At 44.9% G+C, this 23,858-nt stretch overlaps 1 protein-coding gene across 7 annotated transcripts in view; it reads left to right on the forward strand.

Annotated features, from left to right (window-relative positions):
* Nucleotides 1-23,858, forward strand: part of srrt (serrate RNA effector molecule homolog (Arabidopsis)) — a 74,121-nt gene that overhangs the window by 13,191 nt on the left and 37,072 nt on the right. For all 7 annotated transcript variants that reach the window (XR_009513258.1, XR_009513256.1, XR_009513260.1 and 4 more), the window contains exons 6-13: nt 6,317-6,486; nt 8,885-9,051; nt 9,483-9,641; nt 12,626-12,758; nt 19,683-19,721; nt 19,919-20,082; nt 20,938-20,999; nt 22,858-22,936. Coding sequence is in view for 2 of the 7 variants with exons in the window: in XM_059975311.1 (XP_059831294.1) it covers nt 6,317-6,486; nt 8,885-9,051; nt 9,483-9,641; nt 12,626-12,758; nt 19,683-19,721; nt 19,919-20,082; nt 20,938-20,999; nt 22,858-22,936 (973 nt within the window). In the remaining 5 variants the exon portion in view is untranslated. The remainder of the gene's footprint in view (nt 1-6,316; nt 6,487-8,884; nt 9,052-9,482; nt 9,642-12,625; nt 12,759-19,682; nt 19,722-19,918; nt 20,083-20,937; nt 21,000-22,857; nt 22,937-23,858) is intronic.

Here is a 23,858-nt window from a genome sequence, read left to right on the forward strand (position 1 = left end):
GTTTGGGGTGTGGGGTCTACAACCAGAGGGCAGTGCCTCTGAATACCAGGATGTCTCTTTAGAACAGAGATGAGGAATTTCTGAGAGGGTGGTGAATGTGGAACTCATTGCCACGGATGGCAGTGAATCCTCGTCATTGGATATATTTAAAGTGGAAGTTGATAGATTCTTGGTTCGTAAGGGTGTCAAGGGTTATGGAGATAAGAGAATGGGGTGGAGAGGGAAAGTAAATTAGCCATGATGGATTGGCAGAGCAGACATGATGGGCCGAACAGCCTAATTCTGCCCCTATGTCTTATGGTCTTCTCTGACCTTTCCTGGGGTTCACTCTGCAGTTTGCTGTCGTGGTTCATGCCGCCCCAAGCTGGAAGTGTTTGACCGTTCCTTCACCCGTCACTGGGCCTGAATCTGCCAGCAACACCGGCGGTGTAATTCATGCAGCTGCTCAGGGAGGAGGCTCACCATCACCTTCCTGAGCAGTGACTCAGGTAGGGGAGTAAAAGCTCATGGAAAACCAACATTCAGTCACTCCCTGGTCGTGGCTGATAGGGTTTCAGGTCCCCGTGTATTTGCTGTCCGGTATGGGGCAGGTGAACTGAACATTCATGTATATTTCAAAGGGAAAGACCTTCTGCTTTAGAGTCGATCGCGTGGCGGAGTACATGAGGGGAGGGCGGCTGCTGTGGTTTCTATGCCTGTTCCCCTTCCTACCAGTTGCTGCTGCACCACCGTGGCATGAGCCATTCTGACGGGTGCCCGTAGGACAGCGAAGGCAGCACCACCTTCCTGCTCTGTGACAGTAATGACAGGGGTGTGTGTATGTGTAAGATGTTTGGATCTCATTGCTTCCAGGTTCCCTTCTGCCCATCAGAAGCATGCAGGAATGTGACCTCTGTTAAACAGAGAGCTGAAACCTAAAGAATAAAGATAATCTTTGTTGTCACATGTGCATCGAAACATATAGTGAAATGCAGTTTGTGCCAACAACCAACACAATCCATGGATGTGCTAGGGGCACCCACAAATGTCACCATGTGCCAACATAGCATGACCACAATTCGCTAACTCTAGTTGTACTTCTTTGGAATGCAAGAGGAAACCAGGGCACCTGGTGGAAACCCACACGGTTACGGGAGAATGTACGAACTCCAGCGCCAGCTGTAAGAGCTGGGTTCGGCTCCTTCCACATTCCAAAGTTGCACGGGTTAGGGTTAATGAGTTCTGGTACCAAAAGCTTGCACAACTCTTGCTGATAATGATTTGATGCAAACAACTCATTTCACTGTATGTTTTGATATACCCGTAAAGAATAAAGCTGATTTTTATCTTTACAAATTTACGAATTGAACCCCTGAAGTACCCTGTGGTTAGGCCTTGGTGAGGCAGCAGGTACTAACAGTGCACTAACGCTGATGGTGGTGTGTAGCATTGTAGGAAGTAGAGGGGGAGACTTTTGGCCCCTTTGAGTTGGTATGTCTAACAGTGGGATCAGTGGTAATCTGTGGTCCCACCCTGACCACTCACATCTAGCTGACCACAGGGCATTGAACAGCAAAAATCAACAATACTGGATTATAGTTGACCCCCACATCCCGTGTCCATTAGTTCCTTTTGTGGCTAAGGGCTGTACACTCCTACCACAAAGAGTAGTGGGGTTTGTTACCCAACCCCCCTCTCTATGGCCTGTCTCTAATGTTAAGGAAAATGCCCTTCTGTTCTCTTCCTGTGCTAAAGGATGTGGACTCTGAGTATCGGGCAGGTGTAGTGATGACTAGTGACACAGCACTGGTAATGTGCCAGGTTTACTGGCCACATGCTTTAGTGGGTGGTGGGGGGAACCATGATCAGTATAGTATTAGATATTTATAGAAACATCCCTCAGGATGGAAAGGGAGACTGACTCTTGGGACTTGCAGGGCAGGCTTGGTGGACTGAATGACCTAATTTTGCTCCTTTGTCTTATGGAGTGTTTGGGTTGGGTTGTAGCCAGATCTTCTGATAGTTCCTAGACCTGAAACAGCAAGGACAAGGAAGTCCACAGGTCAATATCTGACCTAACAGATGCTTGCCAACACATTGCTTATTTATCTTGTTTATTTAGAGCTACAGCACAGTACGGGCTGTTCTAGCCCAATGAGCCTGCACCACCCAATTACATCCACGTGACCTACTAACCTATAATGCTTTGGGAGGAAGCCAGAGCTCCTGGAGGAAACCCATGTGGTCACAGAGAGCAGTGAGAATTGAACCTGGTTTGCTGGTGCTGTAAAGCTTTCTGCTGACCACTATGTTACTGTGCTGAGTATTGACTCCAATGATGAAGTGTGATCAGGGTACAGCCTCCCCATAGGCCCAGTACCTTTAGGAGCAGAACCGCAGAGGATTATCACCAATCTCCAAGGTGAGTACTGCTGAGAACACTGGCCACCGATCTCTGAGCTGGGGGGCGGGGGGCCACGATTACAGTAACCACCTCAGTTGTTTAAAAGAATGAGATCCAAACTGCTGACACATTCTCTCCTGTGTGTGTATTTTTCTCCCGCCTCTGAGTATTTCTCTCCATTTACAGAATTTATCCAGGAAATTTATCGGTGTGTTTTGGATGTGGGAGGCAGCAGCATAGCACATGTCTGCCTCGTCACCAAAGTGAGCTGATACAAGGGAAAATATCGTTTTTAACTAATACCTTCATTTTTTTGTCCTTTTGTTATCTGGAGTTTGCAGTCTTTTTTTGTTTGTATAATGTTAATTCTGACACCTTTCTTCCCCCCCTTTGAAGACAAGGTGCAGGAGGGCAAAATGTGAAGCAAATCCTGGCACGCTGCAGTGGAGACCCTTGTATGAGAACTACTAGTTAGCCACACACTGCGCACAATGCAGTGTCTAGTAATCCCAAAGTGTTAGTGCTTAGTCAGTGAGGGTCACAATCAGTGCAAATGAAACGAAGCAACAAAACGCTCGCTCGCACACTTGAGATTCTTCAAGATGACTTCGACACCTAAGTATTATTATTTTATCCGTACGTAAGCTGCCAAAACAATAATTCTTGAAGTAAAAGGTTTCTTTGCTTTTTAAAAAAAAAACAAAATTATAATTGGTGATTTGTTCATGTTCTTTTGCTAGGGCTTTTTATTTGTTTTGTCCTTTCTAATTGTTTGGGGTTCTCCAGAGGTGACGGTAACAAGCAAGGCAGGAATACAAGAAAGGACCCATGGTCCGAATGTGTGTCTCTCCCACAGTGAGTTTTGTAAAGATGTGGTGATGGCAGTGGTACAGCAGTGCAAAGGATTAAAGGAAGGATACTATAGAGGCAAGAGTATCCCAGCTTTTAAAGTTAATATAATTTGTGTGTTGTAAATCTATCTTTCCTGGTCCTTGCTTCATTTTCTAATGGAAACAGCTGTCCACTCTTGCCCTGTCCAAATCTGATAAGCTCTTATCGTCTTCCTGAAATCTCCCCTAATCTTCCTGAACCCTCTTGTTTCCTGCTCCCAAAGAGAGCAATCCAGCAACCCATAGCAGAAATACTTTGCTTTGGAGGCACTGGTAGGTATTTAACACCTTCCCCTGTGTTCCTTGAATCAGCTGATTAACAGCAGGGAATATTTGAGAAGTTTGGAGAAGTAAATGAATGTGAAGGTCATGGAGGACTGTGGCCTAGCTATGGGTCAATGGGACGGGTAGAGTTACAGTTTGGCAGAGACTGGATGGGCCAATGGCCTGTTTCGGTGCTGTAGTGCTCTATGACCCTTAACAGCAGCAAGCCATCTGAATTCTCGATGTTGGTCAATGACTCGGTAGCTGGTCTGCATTGTCATTCCAGTCACCTGTTCTTGGGCCTGAAGTTCCCATTACCCTTGCCCACAGATTTCTATTAATCCCTGTAAATTAAGATTTAAAAAAAAATACTGGATATATCCTGGATATTTACTTCAAAAGCAGAAAATGCTGAACTACTTGGTAAGTCAGGCAATATCTATTAAGCGAGAGCCAGTTAATGTTTGATGTTCAAGGCACTCATTCGAGGTTCTGATGTAAGTTCCAGACCTGAAACATAGGTTGCTGCTGTTTCCACAGATGCTGCCTGACCTGCATAATTACCACACTTTCCCCCCTTCATGGAAACTACCCTTACAATGTCCAAACTCTTAGAACCATAGAACACTACGGCACAGTACAGGCCCTTCAGCCATCCATGTTGTGTCAACCCATATAATCCTTAAAAAAAAAGTACTAAGCCCACACTACCCCATAACCCTCCATTTTTCTTTCATCCATGTGCCTGTCCAAGAGGCTCTTAAATACCCCTAATGGTTTAGCCTCCACCACCATCCCTGGCAAGTCATTGCAGGCACTCACAACCCTCTGTGTAAAAAACTTACCCCTGATGTCTCCCCTAAACTTCCCTCCCTTAATTTTGTACATATGCCCTCTGGTGTTTGCTATTGGTGCCCAGGGAAACAGGTACTGACTATTCACCCTATCTTTGCCTCTCATAATCTTGTAGACCTCTGTCAAGTCCCCTCTCATTCTTCTACGCTCCAAAGAGAAAAGTCCCAGCTCTACTAACCTTGCTCCATATGACTTGTTCTCCAAACCAGGCAACATCCTGGTAAATCTCCTCTGCACCCTCTCCATAGCTTCCACATCCTTCCTATAATGAGGTGACCAGAATTGAACACAATACTCTAAGTGTGGTCTCACCAGAGATTTGTAGAGTTGCAACATGACCTCTCTACTCTTGAACTCAATCCCCCTGTTAATGAAGCCTAGCAACCCATAGGCCTTCTTAACTACCCTATCAACCTGTGCAGCGACCTTGACGGATGTATGGATTTGAACCCCAAGGTCCCTTTGTTCATCCACACACTTAAGTAACTGACCATTAATCCTGTACTCAGTCTTCTGGTTTGTCCTTCCAAAATGCATTACCTCACATTTGTCCATATTGAACTCCATCTGCCATTTTTCTGCCCAAGTCTGCAGTCTGTTAATATCCTCTCGTAACCTTGGATTAAAAGATCCAAACATTCTGTGGATTTCTTTATGAAGTCCCTGTTGGGCTTGTGGCCTGTATCCCTGAGCTGTGTTGACGATTGCTGAATAGCTGAAACTGCCGTTAATGCATTGCAAAGTAGGGATATTCCTGCTCGCTGTTGGCACGACACACCAGGGATTTGGAGTCATAGCAAGGACTGATAATATGTTATATCCCCTGCCCCTGGGAACAAGGAACTTTCATGAAGTTAGAGTTGATTGCTGAAAACAATAAAGCAGGAGGGTGCAGGAATCAGAAATGTTCCTCCTGCACTGGACAGGTTTCCTCTGGCTCAGTTGTTTATTGTAGTGCTGATATCTACAGGTTGTAGTGCAATACTTCTTCTAAAAGCCGCTTAGAGTGCTGCTATCGCTAAATGATCAGATAGTCATGGAGCCCTACAGCACAGAAGTGCCCTTCAATCCATCTAGTCCATGCTGAACTGTTATTCATACCAACTTGACTTAATGCTTTGATTTTTAAAGGCCAAAGTGCAAAAGGAGTTGAGTGATTGGTGGGAGTACAGTGGGCAACTAGGGTCCAGCTGTTCCTCTCACTCAATAGGGAAGAGGTAAATAGCTTGCTGATATTGCTGTGTGCCACACCACATACAGGTAGCCACAATCCCATATTTCAAGTAAAAAAACAATGTTGGTATAGTTAAAAATCTGTTGGAGTCCATTTTATACACAAATACTGTGTGACGGGCATTCTGACAACCAAACACGTTGTGCTGAGTCACAACAACAGAATTCCAGTGGGTTGGGGTTGAATCAGAGGCTGTATCATGGTGACTAGAACCCTGTTGTATCAAGCACATCGACACACACAGCCAGTTACATTACAAAGGAGGGTCCCAGGGAGATTGCCATCCTGGTTAAACTGCTCCTGGGATGCCAGTGTAACAGTGATGCAGTGTAGGGCAGGCAACACCAGTGTTTATGTAGATACTTCACAGTCACGTTTTTAGATTTGACCCTGTACACACAGGACAAGACATATCACACATTACAATATAAAATGCTCACCTTCACCTACCCCTTTCTAATATGCAGACTGAGAGTCCAACAACAATTGAATGTCTTTCAAAGAAGGGTCACACCCAATATCCTGAAATAGCAGTGGCTGTTTAAGTGATGATCCTGCCTTGTTTGATCTCTCCCTCTCTGGTGAATCCCTGCTTGCTGCATGTTTTCTAATGAACTTCTCTGCTGCTTTTGCCATTGTCCCATGCTCTGAATTGCACCAACAAACAAAATTGTCTTTACATTTTCAAAGGTTCCGCTCTAAATACCACCCGGATGAGGCTGGGAAGCGGAAGCAGGAGGCTGACTTTGGCCTTCGCACGCGGCTCAGTGTTTACTGTTACCTGATGGAGCACGGCTGGTTTGATGGCCTCTCACTTGACATTGATAAGGCCAACATCATCATGAAAGCGTTAGATGCAGGTAATTGTTGCTGTTGTCAGAATCAGGTTTATGATCATAGAGATGTATCATGAAATTCATCGTTTTGCAGCAACAGTACAATGTAATACATAAAGGTTAAGTTCCTCCCTGCACCTTATTTGGCACATCAGGTGGCAACCTTGCTGTTTCTTTAACGTTTATCTGTTCTATGAGGCTGAGTTGCTAGCTTGATATTCCCAGCATGGATGGAAGGCATGCAAGGAGCCAGCCGGATTTGAACTTGGGACCACTTGCTCTGAAGTCTAGCAGAGATGCCACTACACCACCAGCCGAAGTAATACATAAAATGAAATATAAATTACTATAGAGATAGAGCTATATATAGTAAAAAAAATGTCAAAAAAGAGCAAAAATATTGAGGTAGTGTTTGTGTATTTATGATCCATTAAGAAATCTAAGCGTGGGGAGAAAAAGCTGTTCCTAAAATGTTGACTGTGTGACTCCAGGCTCCTGTAGCTCCTCCCTGATGATAGCAATGAGAGGAGGGCACGTCCTGGATGGTAGCTACCTTTTTGAGCCATTGCCTTTGAATATGTCTTCAAAGATGGGCAGGTTGTGTCCACTATGGAACTGGTTGACTTTACAACCTTCTGCAACCTTTTCTGATCGTGGCCTGTGACCCTGCTGTACTGTTGTCTCATTGCTGCTGGTGTGACTGGCCTCTGTCTCTCCCTCCCTTCTGCTGCTCTCCCACTCTCCAGTTCCCGTTCCCCCATCCTCTGTCTGTCTCACCTTGGTCAGTAACAATACAACAAAAAGATGTCTCTTAACTCCACCTCACAGACCAACTGCTTTTGTATTGCACTAAATATTCGAAGATTAGGGTTTGTGGAGTAAGAGGGGAAGCATTGAGTGTCTGCTGTACAGTTGGAGGGGCTGCAGTGTGTTGGGGGCAGTGTGGGACCTTTGCTGTTTCATTAATTACAATGATAGTTTAGGCAGGAGGTACAGGAGCCTTCGGCCCCACACCACCAGGAAAGTTATTAGAAAACCTACAGCGCAATACAGGCCCTTCGGCCCACAAAGTTGTGCCGAACATGTCCCTACCTCAGAAATTACTAGGGTTACCCATAGCCCTCTATTTTTCTAAGCTCCGTGTACCTATCCAGAAGTCTCTTTTTTTAGTGTGTCGCACCAAACAGTCAGCCATTCTTGTGCGTGGTGTCAGGATTGATCTCCTTTCAGATTAACCAGGTCATGATATGAATGTTCCTGACTCGATCCTTGTATTTTTTAACGAGGCCGAGTGGCTAGTGTGACACTCAACCCAGCACGGATGGAGAGCGTGCTTGGGGTGGCCTGACTTGGATTCGAACTCGGGAGCCTTTGCTCCGGAGTCCGGCACTGTGCCATTGCACCACCAGCCGGACTGGAGTCTCTTAAAAGACCCTATCATATCCGCCTCCACTACCGTTGCCGGCAGCCCATTCCACGCACTCACCATTCTGGAGTAAAAAACATCTCCTCTGTACCTACTCCCAAGCACCTTAAACCTGTGCCCTTTGTTGGAAGCCATTTTATCCCTGGGAAAAAGCCTCTGACTATCCACATGATCAGTTCCTCTCATCATCTTATACACTATCAAATTACCTCTCATTCTCCGTCGCTCCAAGGAGAAAAGGCCGAGTTCACTCAACCTGTTTTCATAAAGCATGCTTCCCAATCCAGGCAACATCCTTGTAAATCTCCTCTGCATCCTTTCTATGGTTTCCACATTCTTCCTGTAGTGAGGCGACCAGAACTGAGCACAGTACTCCAAGTGGGGTTTGACCAGGGTCCGAGAGCTGCAACATTACCTCTCGATTCCATGATTGATGAAGGTCAATACACCGTATGCCTTCTTAACCACAGAGCCAACCTGTGCAGCTGCTTTGAGCGTCCTATGGACTCGGACCCCAAGATCCCTCTGATCCTGCACACTGCCACACTGTCTTACCATTAATATTACCATACCATCATCAATCTGCTGAACTGGTGTGCATGAGCTCAACTCTGAACTGATTCTACAATCTACAGTCTTACTTTCAAGGTATCTACAAATCACACTCTCAGTATTTTTGTGCATATTTTGTCTTCCTTTGCACATTGTTTTTTAGAATTTGTTCATGTGTAATTTTTCATAAACTCTATTGTATTTTAAAAAATGTTTCCTCTCAATGCCTGTGAAAATCAATCTGAATATAGTATGGTAACATGTATGTACTTACAGTAATAAATTGCCTTTGACTTTGGCACTGTGAGACATTGAGATGTTCTCTCAAGCTATAGTAAAGCATCTCCTTATCCTGTGTCCCTGGATTCATGCTTTCTTCAGTAGATACAGTACACTATGTTCACATGTCCTCTTGAATGAATATCTTTTCATTCTCTTGAGCAGCTGTTATAAAGATGGAAGGTGGAACACAAATTGATGTAAAAATTCTAGACCTTGAAGATGAAGAGGAAAAGACAGACAAAATGGAGCCTGTGAAGAAGGAGGAGGGGAGGGTCTTAGATAATGACAGGAAGGCAGTGGATAAAGAGAAGGAAGAAGATGCCAAAAAGGTAATTGTTTTCTCCTGGTTCCCAGTGATGCAAGGCTTGAAGTTAGAAATAGCTATGTCATTGTAAACTACAGGATGTTGTCCCCCCTGTGCTTGGTTTATTGTCTGGAGCACACAGATATTTGGCCACGAGGCCATGCAGTCAATCTCAGCAGTTGTTTATGAGTCTTGTCCTACCTTTTCTCCTCTAAATCTGCCATCTCCCTCAACCTTTCTTCATCCACTTTGTCTCTGATCATCTTGTACATCTCTCATCCTCCTTTACAAAAAAAAAGGCAAAAGTCCTAGTTTGCTCAATGTATCTGTATAAATCATGCTGTCTAATCCAGGCAGCATCCTTACTGTGATGTGTGTGCGCACGCTCATAGTACGGGCAATGTGTGTAGATTTTGTCTGTGTGCACCGTGTAATGTGAGTGACTCCTCCTCCCAGGCAGAAGTTGGTGAGCAGACAGGCGATGCAAAGATGCAACAGGACAAGGAGGACGGAAAATCCAAGGAACTGTGCGATGAGGAGAAGGGCGAGGATGGGGAAGACAAGGGTGATACTGCCCAGAGAGAACCAGCCAAGGACAGCTCTGTGCCTGCGAAGGTTGTGTGTTCACTTATTACTTGTGGGTTGTGCCATTAAAGCATTTTCTCCAGTGGGGGGGGGGGGAGAATAGGTTGTTTTGCTGAGGAATAGCTCAGGAATGCAGCAGGGACCCATTTCCACCAGTGCATCAAGTTGGCTGGAGCAAAATATACAAAATGCTGAAGGATCTCAGCAGGACAGGAGGGGATAAACAGTCAATGTCCCTTCATCAGGATTGAGGCATTAGGCAAGTTGGCTGGGATTTGCCTCATGGCAGGCCGCCATTAGGGCTCCGCTCACTTGGCCTGTGGAGATCAAGAGCAGGAGACCGGTGCGTTCTGTCTAAGCCTTGCCCATCAGCACCCCACCTGAACAACAGGGATAGACGAGACCTGACACTCCAAAATCTGTGGTCTTGATGTAGAGCACTTTCAACAGGAGTCCCAACTCACTCAACCTTCTAATTGAAAAGGTCCCTCTGTATCCTTGTGCCAATCCTTAATGAGTTTGAGATTCATCTGTAATCCCATGCCCCTGTATTAGCTCCCAGTGGGATAACACCCTTCAACATCAAAATAACCTTTTGTCACAAACATGAGAAAGTCTGCAGATGCTGGAAATCCAGAACAACACACACACACTCAAAGTGCTGGAGGAACTCAGCAGGACAGGCAGCATCTAAGGAAAATAATAAGCAGTCGATGTTGGGACTGAGACCCTTCATCTGGACTGGACAAAAGGCAATCTCAGAGTAGGAAGGTGGGGGTGGAAAGGAAGAAGTACAAGGTCAAATGACAAACGAGAAAATCTGGATGCTGGAAATCTGAGCAATGCACACACAATGCTGGAGAAATTCAGCAGGCCAGGCAGCATCTATGGAAAAAAGTACAGTGACGTTTTGGGCTGAAACTCTTTGGCAGGATTAGAGGAAAAAAAGGCTGAGGAGTAGATTTGAAAGGTGGGGGGATGGAGCGAGAAAAACGCTATGCGATAGGTGAAGCAAAGGGCTAGAAATTTGATTGGTGGAAGAGACAAAAGGCCATGGAAGAAAGGAGAAAAGGGGGAGGAGCATTAGTGGGAGACGATGGACTGGCAAGGAGATGAGAGAGGGTGAAGGGGGTGGGGGTGGCATTACTGGAAGTTTGAGAAATTGATATTCATGCTACCAGGTTGGAGGCTACCCAGACGGAATACAAGCTGTTGTTCCTCCAACCTAAGTGTGGCCTCATCCGGACAGTGGAGGAGGCCAGGGAAGGGAAGGGAATCAGAAAGGGAAGTGAAATTGAAATGGGTGGGCACTGAGAGATCCTGCTTGTTCTGGCAGTAGGTGCTAGGTGAAACTGGGAGGGGGGAGGGGTGAAGCGAAGAGCTGGGCAGTTGATTGGTGAAAGAGATAAAGGGCTGGAGAAGGGAGAATCTAATAGGGGTGGGTAGAAGATCATGGGAGAAAGGGAATGGGGAGGAGAACCAGAGGGAGGTATTGGGTAGGTAAGGAAATAAGGCGAGAGAGAGAAAAATGGGAATGGTGAAGGGGGGAGGTAATTACGGGAAGTTCTAGAAATCGAGGGGGTCCTAAACGCATGTCGGAATGGCAATGGAAAGTAGAGAGATCAGTTTTTTCTGTTAGGTGCTCGGTGAAATAATCCTTTGTCTCTATATTTATTTGAGGAAACAACTCAAAATCAGGTTTATTATCACTGACATATGTCGTGAGATTTGTTGTTTGGCAGGGGCATTTCAGTGCAATACATAAAATTCACTCTAAATTACAATAAAAAAAACGTAGTGCAAAAAGGGATTAAAATATAGGTAGTGTTCACGGGGTTCCTGAACTGTTCAGAAATCAGTTGGCAGGAGGAAGAAGCTGTTCCTAAAATGTTCAAAATGTGTCTTCAGGCTCCTGTACCTCCTCCCTGATGGTAGTTATGAGAAGAGGGCACGTCTTGATAGGTGGGGGTTCTTAATGATGGATGGCGACTTCGTGAGGCATTGTCTTTTGAAGATGTCCTCGATGGTGAGGAGGCTGGTGGTCCATGATGGACCTGGCTGAGTTTACCACCCTGTACAGCTTTTTCCAATCCCGTTCTGTGGTACAACCAGTCAGAATGCTCTTCATGATACTTCTGTGGAAATTTGGTAGTCTTTGGTGACAAGCTCTCCTCTATATCTATGCCTTACGTGTGAAGGATTTAGTAAGCTTTTTGATTTGAAGAAAGTACCTCCTTGTCTTAGACTTAACTCCAACCAGTGAAAAAGCCATCATCTTCCTTGATTCCTCGTCAAGCTGCCTCTTAAACTTCTGAACTCCACTGAGGGTTGAGGCAGTCAGCCTCAGGAGATTTATCTGGCCATTAACAACAGTAGGCACAAAGCCAATCCAGAAAGCCCATAGCCTTTGTTAAAGCTGGTGACTAACCACATCCTCAGCGTCAATCACCAGCAGGCTTCTATCAAAAACCTCAAAGGAGGTGGTCTTGGTCGAACTGACAGCACCTTGGGAAGACTGGACTGAGCAGGTGTTTGAGTGTATGAAAGCCAAATAGCAGGATCTGGTAGAGCATCGCCAGAGATGGGTGGAGCCTATTGAGGTGAAGTGTAGAGAATTTGCTGGCTGCTTACTGTGCAGAACCCACTCTCACATTGGCATTACAGAGGTTGCAGATACAAGTGCCATTAGGACCATCAGAAAGACTGCTGAGCACGTCTCCAGATGGCTGCAGATCAAGAGGTGTGACCTATGAACCAATGCAGCTAGGACATAAGCCAGGGCCTGATCATTTGAGAGTGTCTGACGTTGAAAGACCCAAAACACCCGATGACCCCAGGTTATATCACTGATGATGTGTCCCAGTGCATCCTATAATGTATCCCAGCATCAGCTGCCTTTACGTGGCTGAAACCATTGGTGGTGGATCTGTGAGTGTTAGCACGCGGAGTTTTATGTGGGTGTTTTGTGGACTCTGCTCACTAGCTGACACCATGTGCCCCGTGTAAACATTCAGGCTGCGAAGAAGCGCAAGAGGAAGCATAGTGGAGATGACAGCTATGATGAGGATGATGCCACTGCCTCCGACTCAGAGTCTGAGCCAGAAATTGTGCCGCCAGGTGTTGAAAGAAAGGATGAGGAAGACCCAGGTACTATAAAGTTTTCATTATACTCATAGTACCATGTGCAACTCTGAGAGTTCAAGAGCATTTCACCACTCAACCTTTCCCAAGTTACAGATGTTGGTGTGTTTCTCTCCACTGAACTTCTTCCTGGTACTCTGCAATTAATGCATCTTTCCGCCCCCCACATTCTCCACTTTCTGGAAGGATCACTCTCTGTGTGACTCCCTTGTCCGTTTGTCCCTCCTCACTGATCTCCCTGCAAGCGGGGCAAATACTACACCTGCCCCTTCACTTCCTCTCTCACAGTCCATTATCCTTCCGAGGAATAAGTTCCAAACTAAGGTGAGAAAAAGCTTGTCATTTCTAGATTCTGCATCTACTGTAACCCAATCCTGTACATCTCAACTGTGCCCTCTTAAAGTCAAATTTATTACCGAAGTACCAGATGCTACCTTCAGATTCATTTTAGAGTCATAGGAAAGTAAAGGGCTTAGAAACATAGACAGAGAAAACCTACAGCACAATACAGGCCCTTCGGCCCACAAAGTTGTGCCGAACATTTCCCTACCTTAGAAATCACATATGTCCCTACCATAGCCCTCTATTTTACTAAGCTCCATGTACCTATCTAAAAATCTCTAAAAGACCCTATCGCATCCGCCTCCACCACCGTTGCTGGCAGCCCATTCCACACACTCACCACTCTCTGAGTAAAAAACTTACCTCTGACATCTCCTCTATATCTACTCCCCAGCACCTTAAATCTGTGTCCTCTTGTGGCAACCATTTCAGCCCTAGGAAAATGCCTCTGACTGTCCACACGATCAATGCCTCTCATCATCTTACACACCTCTGTCAGGTCACCTCATTCTCCTTCGCTCCAAGGAGAAAAGGCCGAGTTCACTCAACCTAGTGTCATAAGGCATGCTTCCCAATCCAGGCAACATCCTTGTAAATCTCCTCTGCACCCTTTCTATGGCTTCCACATCCTTCCTGTAGTGAGGCGAGCACAGTACTCCAAGTGGGGTCTGACCAGGGTCCTGTATAACTGTAACATTACCTTTGGGCTCCTAAATTCAATTCCATTATTGATGAAGGCCAATACACCATATGCCTTCTTAACCACAGAGTCAACCTGCGCAGCTGCTTTGAGTGTCCTATGGACTCAGATCCCAAGATCCCTCTGATCCTCCACACTGCCAAGAGTTTTACCATTAATACTATATGCTGTCATCATATTTGATCTACCAGAATGAACCACTTCACACTTATCTGGGTTGAACTCCATCTGCCACTTATCAGCCCAGTTTTGCATCCTATTAATGTCCCACTGTAACCTCTGACAGCCCTCCACACTATCCACAACACCTCCAACTTTTGTGTCATTAGCAAACTTACTAACCCATCCCTCCACTTCCTCATCCAGGTCATTTATAAAAGTCACGAAGAGTAAGGGTCCCAGAACAGATCCCTGAAGCACTCCACTGGTGACTGACCTTCCTGCAGAATATGAGCCGTCTACAACTACTCTTTGCCTTCTGTGGGCAAGCCAGTTCTGGATTCACAAAGCAATGTCCCCTTGTATCCCATGCTTCCTTACTTTCTCAATAAGCCTTGCATGGGGTACCTTATCAAATGCCTTGCTTAAATCCATATACACTACACCTACTGCTCTTCCTTCATCAGTGTGTTTAGTCACATCCTCAAAAAATTCGATCAGGCTTATAAGGCATGATGTGCCCTTGACAAAGCCATGCTGACTACTCCTAATCGTATTATACCTCTCCAAATGTACATAAATCCTGCCTCTCAGGATCTTCTCCATCAACTTAACAACCACTTAAGTAAGACTCACTGGTCTGTAATTTCCTGGGCTATCTCTACTCCCTTTCTTGAATAAAGGAACAACATCCGCAACCTCCAGTCCTCTGGAACCTCTCCCGTCCTCATTGTTGATGCAAAGATTATCGCCAGAGGCTCAGCAATCTCCTCCCTCGCCTCCCACAGTAACCTGGGGTATATTTCATCCGGTCCCAGTGACTTATCCAACTTGATGCTCTCCAAACCTCCAGCACATCCTCTTTCTTAATATCTACATGCTGAAGCTTTTCAGTCTGCGGCAAGTCATCACTACAATCACTAAGGTCCTTTCCATAGTGAATACTGAAGTAAAGTATTCATTAAGTACCTCTCCTATTTCCTCTGGTTCCATACACACTTTCCGACTGTCACATTTGATAGGTCCTATTCTTTCACGTCTTCACATACTTGTAGAATGCATTGGGGTTTTCCTTAATTCTGCCCACCAAGGCCTTCTCATGGTCCCTTCTGACTCTCCTAATTTCCTTCTTGAGCTCCTTCCTAGTAGCCTTATAATGTTCACACGATTCCTGTACACTGCCATAAATTCCCTGTCTCATTGGAACGTACCCATGCAGAACTTCACACAAATATCCCCTGAATATTTGCCACATTTCTTCTGTACTTTTCTCTGAGAACATTTGTTTCCAATTTAAGCCTCCAATTTCCTGCCTGATAGCCTCATAATTCTCCTTACTCCAATTAAACACTTCCCTAACTCTGTTCCTATCTCTCTCCAATGCTATTGTAAAGGAGATAGAATTATGATCACTATCTCCTAAATGCTCTCCCACTGCGAGATCTGACACCTGAGCAGGTTCATTTCCCAATACCAAATCAAGTACAGCCTCTCTTCTTGTAGGCTTATCTACGTACTGTGTTAAGAAACCTTCCTGAACACACCTAACAAATTCCACCCCATCTAAACTCCTTGCTCTACGGAGATGCCAGTTGATATTTGGGAAATTAAAATCTCCCATCACGACAACTCTTATTATTACACCTTTCCAGGATCTGTTTCCCTATCTGCTCCTTGATATCGCTGTTACTATTGGGCAGCCTATAAAAAACACCCAGTAAAGTTATCGACCCCTTCCTGTTCCTAACCTCCACCCACAGAGATCCCGTAGGCAATCCCTCCATGGCATCCACCTTTCCTGCAGCCGTGACACTATCTCTGATCAACCCCTACCTGTTTTGCCTCCCTCCCTGTCCTTTCTGAAACATCTAAAACCCGGTACTTGAAGTGACCATTCCTGTTCCTAAGCCATCCAAGTCTCTCTAATGGCCACCACATCGTATCTCCAAGTACTGATCCACGCTCTAAGCTCATCCCTTTGTTCACAACATTCTTTGTGTTAAAATAGACACATCTCAAACCTTCGGTGTGAGCGCGTCCCTTCTTGGCTTTTAGCCCATTTAGTTTGTGCCGAACCACTTAAATTGCCTACTCCCATTGATGTGCACCAGGACCATTGCCCACTATATCCTTACCATACATGTACCTGTCCAATTTTCTTGCAGGCATTTACAGAAACGTAAATACAACAAACTTTTGAGAAGCTATACATAAACACAAAAACTGACAAACAACCAGTGTGTAAGAGAAGACAAATTAGATCATAAGACATAGAGGCAGATTTGGCCCATCGAATCTTCTCTGCCTTTTCATCATGGCTGACCCATATTTCCTCTCAGCCCCAATCTCCAGTCTCTCTTCTCCCCCCCCCCACCCCCAAATATCCCTTCATACACTGGCCAATCAAGAATCAATCAACCACTGCCTTAAGGATACATGAAGACTTGGTCTCCACAGATTCACCATTCTCTGGCTAAATTCCTCGTCATCTCCATTGTAAAAGGACACCCCTCTATTCTGAGACCGTGTCCTCTGGTTTTAGAGTCTCCCGTCATCCTCTCCACATCCACTCTATCAAGGCTTTTCACCATTCGATAAGTTTCAATCAAGTCACCCCTCATTCTTCTGAATTCTGGTGAAAACAAGCCCAGAGCAATCAAACGCTCTTCTTATGACAAACCGTTTAATCTTAGAATTGTACAAAATACTGAGAACAAGAGTTGTAGGGTTCTTGACAGTGTCTGTAGGTTGTATAATCAGTTCAGAGTAGTAATGAGTGAAGTTATCCATGCTGTTTCAGGTGCCTGATAGTTGTGGAGTAGTAACTGCTCCTGACCCTGGTTGTATGAGACCCAAGACTATTGTACCTCCTGCCCAATGTCTTCCAAACATAAGCAGATACCAGCTCATCCTGCCCAACCTTTCTTCATAAGACAATCTGTCCATTCTGGGTATCAGGCCAGTAACCTTGGAACTGATTCCAACACAGTTACAAGCTTCTGAAAGTAAGGAGACCAATACATGGTATTCTGGATGTTGGTTAATCATTCAGATGACTGAGCATTTTTGTACAATTGCCATTGCAGTAAGCAGTTAACATCATAGAGTCACAGAGCACTACCATATAACCATATAACAATCATAGCACGGAAACAGGCCATCTCGGCCCTCCTAGTCCGTGCCGAACTCTTAATCTCACCTAGTCCCACCTACCCGCACTCAGCCCATAACCCTCCACTCCTTTCCTGTCCATATGCCTATCCAATTTTACCTTAAATGACACAACTGAACTGGCCTCTACTTCTTCTACAGGAAGCTCATTCCACACAGATATCACTCTCTGAGTAAAGAAATACCCCCTCGTGTTTCCCTTAAACTTCTGCCCCCTAACTCTCAAATCATGTCCTCTCGTTTGAATCTCCCCTACTCTCAATGGAAACAGCCTATTCACGTCAACTCTATCTATCCCTCTCAAAATTTTAAATACCTCGATCAAATCACCCCTCAACCTTCTACGCTCCAATGAATAGAGACCTAACTTGTTCAACCTTTCTCTGTAACTTAAGTGCTGAAACCCCAGGTAACATCCTAGTAAATCGTCTCTGCACTCTCTCTAATTTATTGATATCTTTCCTATAATTCGGTGACCAGAACTGTACACAATACTCCAAATTTGGCCTTACCAATGCCTTGTACAATTTTAACATTACATCCCAACTTCTGTACTTAATGCTCTGATTTATAAAGGCCTGCGTTCCAAAAGCCTTCTTCACCACCCTATCTACATGACACTCCACCTTCAGGGAACTATGCACTGTTATTCCTAGATCTCTCTGTTCTACTCCATTCCTCAATGCCCTACCATTTACCCTGTATGTTCTATTTGGATTATTCCTGCCAAAATGTAGAACCTCACACTTCTCAGCATTAAACTCCATCTGCCAACGTTCAGCCCATTCTTCTAACCGGCATAAATCTCCCTGCAAGCTTTGAAAATCCACCTCATTATCCACAAGACCTCCTACCTTAGTATCATCGGCACACTTACTAATCCAATTTACCACCCCATCATCCAGATCATTTATGTATATTACAAACAACATTGGGCCCAAAACAGATCCCTGAGGCACCCCGTTAGTCACCGGCCTCCATCCTGATAAACAATTATCCACCACTACTCTCTGGCATCTCCCATCTAGCCACTTTTGAATGAATCCATTTTATTACTCCAGCATTAATACCTAACGACTGAACCTTCTTAACTAACCTTCCATGTGGAACTTTGTCAAAGGCTTTGCTGAAGTCCATATAGACTACATCCACTGCCTTACCCTCGTCAACATTCCTCGTAACTTCTTCAAAAATTCAATAAGGTTTGTCAAACATGGCCTTCCACGCACAAATCCATGCTGGCTACTCCTAATCAGATCCTGTCTATCCAGATAATTATAAATGCTATCTCTAAGAATACTTTCCATTAATTTACCCACCACTGATGTCAAACTGACAGGTCTATAATTGCTAGGCTTACTTCTAGAACCCTTTTTAAACAATGGAACCACATGAGCAATACGCCAATCCTCTGGCACAATCCCCGTTTCTAATGATCAGGCCCTTCAGTCCATCTAGTCAGTGCTTGTTTTATTCTGCCTATCTGAGTGATGCACCGAAACTGTAGCCCTCCATAACCCTCCCCATCCATGTACTTATTTTAAAATTAAATTGAAAGTTCTCCCATTCAGTGAATGCTCCAGACTTGCTCCAGCACCCCCAGATCCCTCTGTACCTCTACAATCTTTCACCAGATAATGTGGTTCTTTTCATGTTTCCTGCCAAAATGAGCAAGTTCATATTTTCTATGTTATTCTCCGTTTTCCAGATCTCTGCCTACTCAAACTGCCTGTGAGGACTTGTAGTTATTTTATATCCTCTTACCAGCTTTTTATAAACACATTTGGCAACCCTGCCTTTGGTGCCGTCAAATATAAATTATAAAACATTGAATCCTGGTCACTAATCCCTGTGATACATCACCCTAGCAGCCAAAAAAGAAGAGCTTTCTGAGAACTCTTTTCCTGCCAGCCAACCAGTCTGTCCGTACTAAAGCTCATTACATCAGCACAAGATTAGGTAAAAGCTGACTTGACTTGTACAAGCTATAACCAGCAAAAGCCATAGTTACGCGTCAGCCCAGAACTGCTGGTGTTTTAAGACAGTAGCAGGCTTAACATTCTTATTTTCATTTTCTTTTGACGCATTTCCTCCAGGTGGTTCAAACCCTTGACCTGGAGTCCTTGTTTGCTGGAGCCAGACCCTCAGTATCTGCGTTGTTGTCAAATTCTAGTCTGACCTCTTCCCTTTTCCTCTAATGATTTGCGCCACATACAAAATTATTTCTGCTCTAAGAGGGAAACTCTGGACAGAGTTCTGTAGTTCAGTTTACCTTCCAGGTTCCTGAGCAAAATAGGAGTTCTACACAGGAAGCCAGTTTTGTCTGGCTGTAATGTTGCTGAGAACTGGCTTTATACTAGACCACCAAACCAGTTCACGTGGCTCCCAGTCTCCCACCAATCCAGTGCCCACCCTCCCGGCCCCCCACCGACCAGTGCTTCACCGATGCACTGCCCCTACTGAGCCAGTGACCACTTGTCTCCCTCCAAGTCGTAGCGTGTATGGTTAGCATACAGATGTTTGATCCAATTTTTCATGCAACTTTTATCTTCATACAGGGAAGCAAAAGGAAGATGATGAGAAGATCCAGAAAGAAGGTGAGTCCCTCAGTATCCAGCACTGATCTGGAGATGACTTGCTTCCCTGGTGGCCTTTTACCATACTGCCCTCTCACACCACATAATACTCTGACCACATAACCACTGCCCTGGCAGGCTGATAGAAACTGGCCTTGCACCTCCTGCAGGGCTGGCTCAGGAGATCTGCCAGAAATTATCCTTGTGGTGTTTTACAGATGAACCGAAGCAGGAGAAGAAGGAGGAAGAAAAGCTCAAAGAAAAACCCAAGGAGGAGAAGAAGGAGACAGATGTTACTCCGAAGCCCCGGCCACTTCACAAAACCTGTTCATTGTTCATGAGGAGCATTGCTCCAAACATCTCCAAGGCTGAAATCATATCGGTGAGTGAATCTACTCTCCAACTGTCTGATGGAGCAGCGGTCTAACGTAGATTGAAAATAGATCAGATCCAAAGATATGTTTATGTTGTTCCACTCAACACTTCCAAGCCAAGAAGAGTACAGGAAATGTGGTCATCTTTCCACAGCCCACTTAGACACTGCACCTTCACACTCATTGGGTGAGGGCACCCTGATTCCATTTGTTGGATCCCATGTTCTGTGCCCCATTGCATTTATCAACACATCTCAAAGTCAAAGTAAAATTTATTATCTGAGCATGTATATGTCACCATATACTACCTTGAGATTCATTTTTGCAGCTATATCCAAGAAAATACAATAGACTTATAAAAACTATACATCAACAGAGACTGAGAAACAACCAGTTTACAAAAAAAGGCCAATTTGTGCAAATAATTTAAAAAAGTCAATAAATAATACCAACATCATTAGTTGCAGACTTGAAGGTAATTCTGTAGGTTGTAGAATCAGTTTAGAGTTGCACTGGTTGAAGTTATCCACACTGGTTCAGGAGTCTAATGTTTGTAGGGTAATAACTGATGGTTTGGGACCTAAGGCTTCTATACTTCCTGCCTGATGGTAATAATAGGAAGAGAGTGTGGTCTGGATGCAAGGTGCTTTGGTTGCTCACTGAAGCATCTGGCAGTGCTGTGTTAAGTCTTAAGACTAATACTGCTTGCAGTCCTGGCGTTAAATCTAAATGGTGATGTTCCTGAAGCTGCAGCCCATGGCTTGGTCTGAAATTCCAATGCCATCACCCTCTGATTCCACTCACTGAGCTGTTGTGTGGTGGATATCTAGAAGCATAACAGGTTTTGTTTTCTACCTATGCAGCTTTGTAAGCGTTTTCCTGGCTTCATGAGAGTGGCATTGTCTGACCCACAACCAGAGCGCAGGTAAGTGGAAAATTCTGTATGTAAAGTGAATGCGTGGCCTGGTGCACTATTGAGCTGTGAATACCAGGGTCATTCCACGTACCACAGACTTATCACAGTGTGGTGTTAGAAACATAGAAAATAGCTGCAGGAGTCGGCCATTTGGTCCTTCGAGCCTGCACCGCCATTCAGTATGATCATGGCTGATCATCCAACTCAGAACCCTGTACCTGCTTTTTTTCTATACCCCCTGATCCCTTTAGCCACAAGGGCCATATCTAACTTCCTCTTAAATATAACCAATGAACCGGCCTCAACTGTTTCCTGTGGCAGAGAATTCCACAGATTCACCACTCTCTGTGTGAAGAAGTTTTTCCTCATCTCAGTCCTAAAAGGCTTCCACTTTATCCTTAAACTGTCACCCCTCGTTCTGGACCTCCCCAACATCGGAAAAAATCTTCCTGCATCTAGCCTGTCCAATCCCTTTAGAATTTTATACGTTTCAATAAGATCCCCCCTCAATCTTCTAAATTCCAGTGAGTATAAGCCTAGTCGATCCAGTCTTTCTTCATATGAAAGTCCTGCCATCCCAGGAATCAATCTGGTGAACCTTCTCTGTACTCCCTCTATGGCAAGAATGTTTTTCCTCAGGTTAGGGGACCAAAACTGCACACAATATTCCAGGTGCGGTCTCACCAAGGCCTTGTACAACTGCGGTAGAACCTCCCTGCCCCTGTACTCAAATCCTTTTGCTATGAATGCCAACATACCATTTGCCTTTTTCACCGCCTGCTTTTACCTGCATGCCCACCTTCAATGACTGGTGTACAATGACACCCAGGTCTCGTCTCGTCTCGTCTCTTGTATTCCTTCAGCATGGCCCTTTAAGATACTGCCTAAACCCCTGAGACTTGGAATATTGGGCACACAAAATGCTGGAGGACCTCAACAGGTCAGGCAGCATCTGAGGGGAAGAAGCCAGAATAAGAGGGTAGGGGGAAAGGGAGGAGTATGAGCTGGCGGATGATGTGATAGGGGAAAGTGGTTGTGTGGAGAGAGGGGGGTAAAGGGCTGAAGAAGGAATCTGATTGGAGGGCAGAATAGACTATGGGAAAAAGGGAAGGAGGGGCACCAGAGGGAGGGAGCCAGAATGGGGAATGGAAAAAGAGAAGTGGAGAGGAGGAAGAAAATACTGGAGGTTAGTGAAATTGATGTTCAAGCCGTTAGATTGGAGGCTACCCAAACGGAATGATGTGCTGCTCTTCCAATCTGAGAGTGGCTTCATTGTGGCAGCAGAGGAGGCCATGGACAGACATGTTGGAATGGGAATGGAAAGTTGAATATATATGGGAGCCACCAGAAAATCTTGCCTGTTGTGGTTGGAGTGAAGATGCTCAACAAAGCAGTTCCCCATTCTGTGTTGGGTCCCACCAATGTAGAGGAGGCAGCATTGGAATCGGTAGATAACACTAACAGTATCATAGGTGTAGCATCGCCTCACCTGGAGGCACTGTTCATGACCCTGAATGTAGTCGAGGGAGGAGGTATAGGGGCTAGTGTAGCATTTGCTTCGCATCTCCTTGTTACTGCTTATAACGTTCTGGAGGAAGCAAGACCCTGTTTCGCCCAAGTGTGAAGGCTGTCAGCCAGCCGACATGGTGCCATGAGCTGGTTCTAGGGTACTGCTGTTCTTTCTCCCACTCGGGTGTGTGCCTTTGTTCTGCTTGACAACAATGTGCTGATGGCTGAGAGTGGTGTTGAGCAGCTGGAAGAGAGACTGCACTGCCGAAGGGTAACCACTGGATGGAGTAGTGCATCAAGGAGAGTGCGAGACTTATCTCATCGCCAGCTGAAGGATTTCAACATCATTCTTTGTTAGGTTCTTCCGGAGAGCCTGGGTTACCTTCGATCGAAGCGTCAACATCAAGGAAATCTGCTGGAATCTCCAGAATATCAGAGTAAGTTGATTATTAAATTTTAACTCTTTATCTCAATTTGCTTTTAGACTGTAGGTAATAGTTACAGCCTGCTTTGTTTCGTGGCTGGCTGTGGGAAGACAAATCTCAGGGTTGTATTCTGCATATGTACTTTGATAATTTACTTTGAATCTTGAATCTTTGGAATTTCCAGGATATCAGAGTAAGTTGATCCTGGAATTGTTTTGATTCATTTTCAAACTTTATTGAGTCATTTACAGTGTGGTGGAAAAGCCTTTCCATCCATTATGTCCATGGGAGCTCTCTATATCAACATCCTTGGTTCCACTACTGGCCCCTTTGTCATAGCTTTGCAAAGTTTCCTCCACCCTTAACTTATGCAGTTCCTTCTTGAAGACCTCAGTGGAGCTGCCTCACCACATCTTCATGCAGCACATTTCAGATTCCAACCAAGTGCAGTGTAAGAATGTTTTTTGTCACATGGCACCCTTAATTTGCCCTCCCCTTCACTGTGATCTCCAGTACTTAACCCCATACAGGAAAGGGAATGCTCTCTCACTCTCCACTCAGTCCAGTAATTCCCCATTTATAGCAAGCCTTCTCTTCAAAGAAAACATTTCTGGCTTTTCTAATTTATCATCATAATGATTATTCTTCATCACAAGAACTTTATTAGCCTTTGTATCCCTCCTCTGAATTGGCAATTAAAATTCAATCAATACTCCAGATGAGGCCTCACCACCACCCTGGACAGCACATTCCACGCACCCAGAGGTGTGAATCTGTGGAATTCATGTGGCTATGGAGTCCAAGTCATTGCATATATTTAAAGCGGAGGTTGATAGGTTTTTTATTAGTTAAGATGTCAGAAGGTTACGGGGTGCAGGCAGGAGAATGGGCTCGAGAGGGTAAAGAAATGGGCCATGATTGAATGGTCTAATTC

The sequence above is a fragment of the Hypanus sabinus genome, chromosome 7 (assembly GCF_030144855.1).
Source record: "Hypanus sabinus isolate sHypSab1 chromosome 7, sHypSab1.hap1, whole genome shotgun sequence".
NCBI lineage: Eukaryota > Metazoa > Chordata > Chondrichthyes > Myliobatiformes > Dasyatidae > Hypanus > Hypanus sabinus.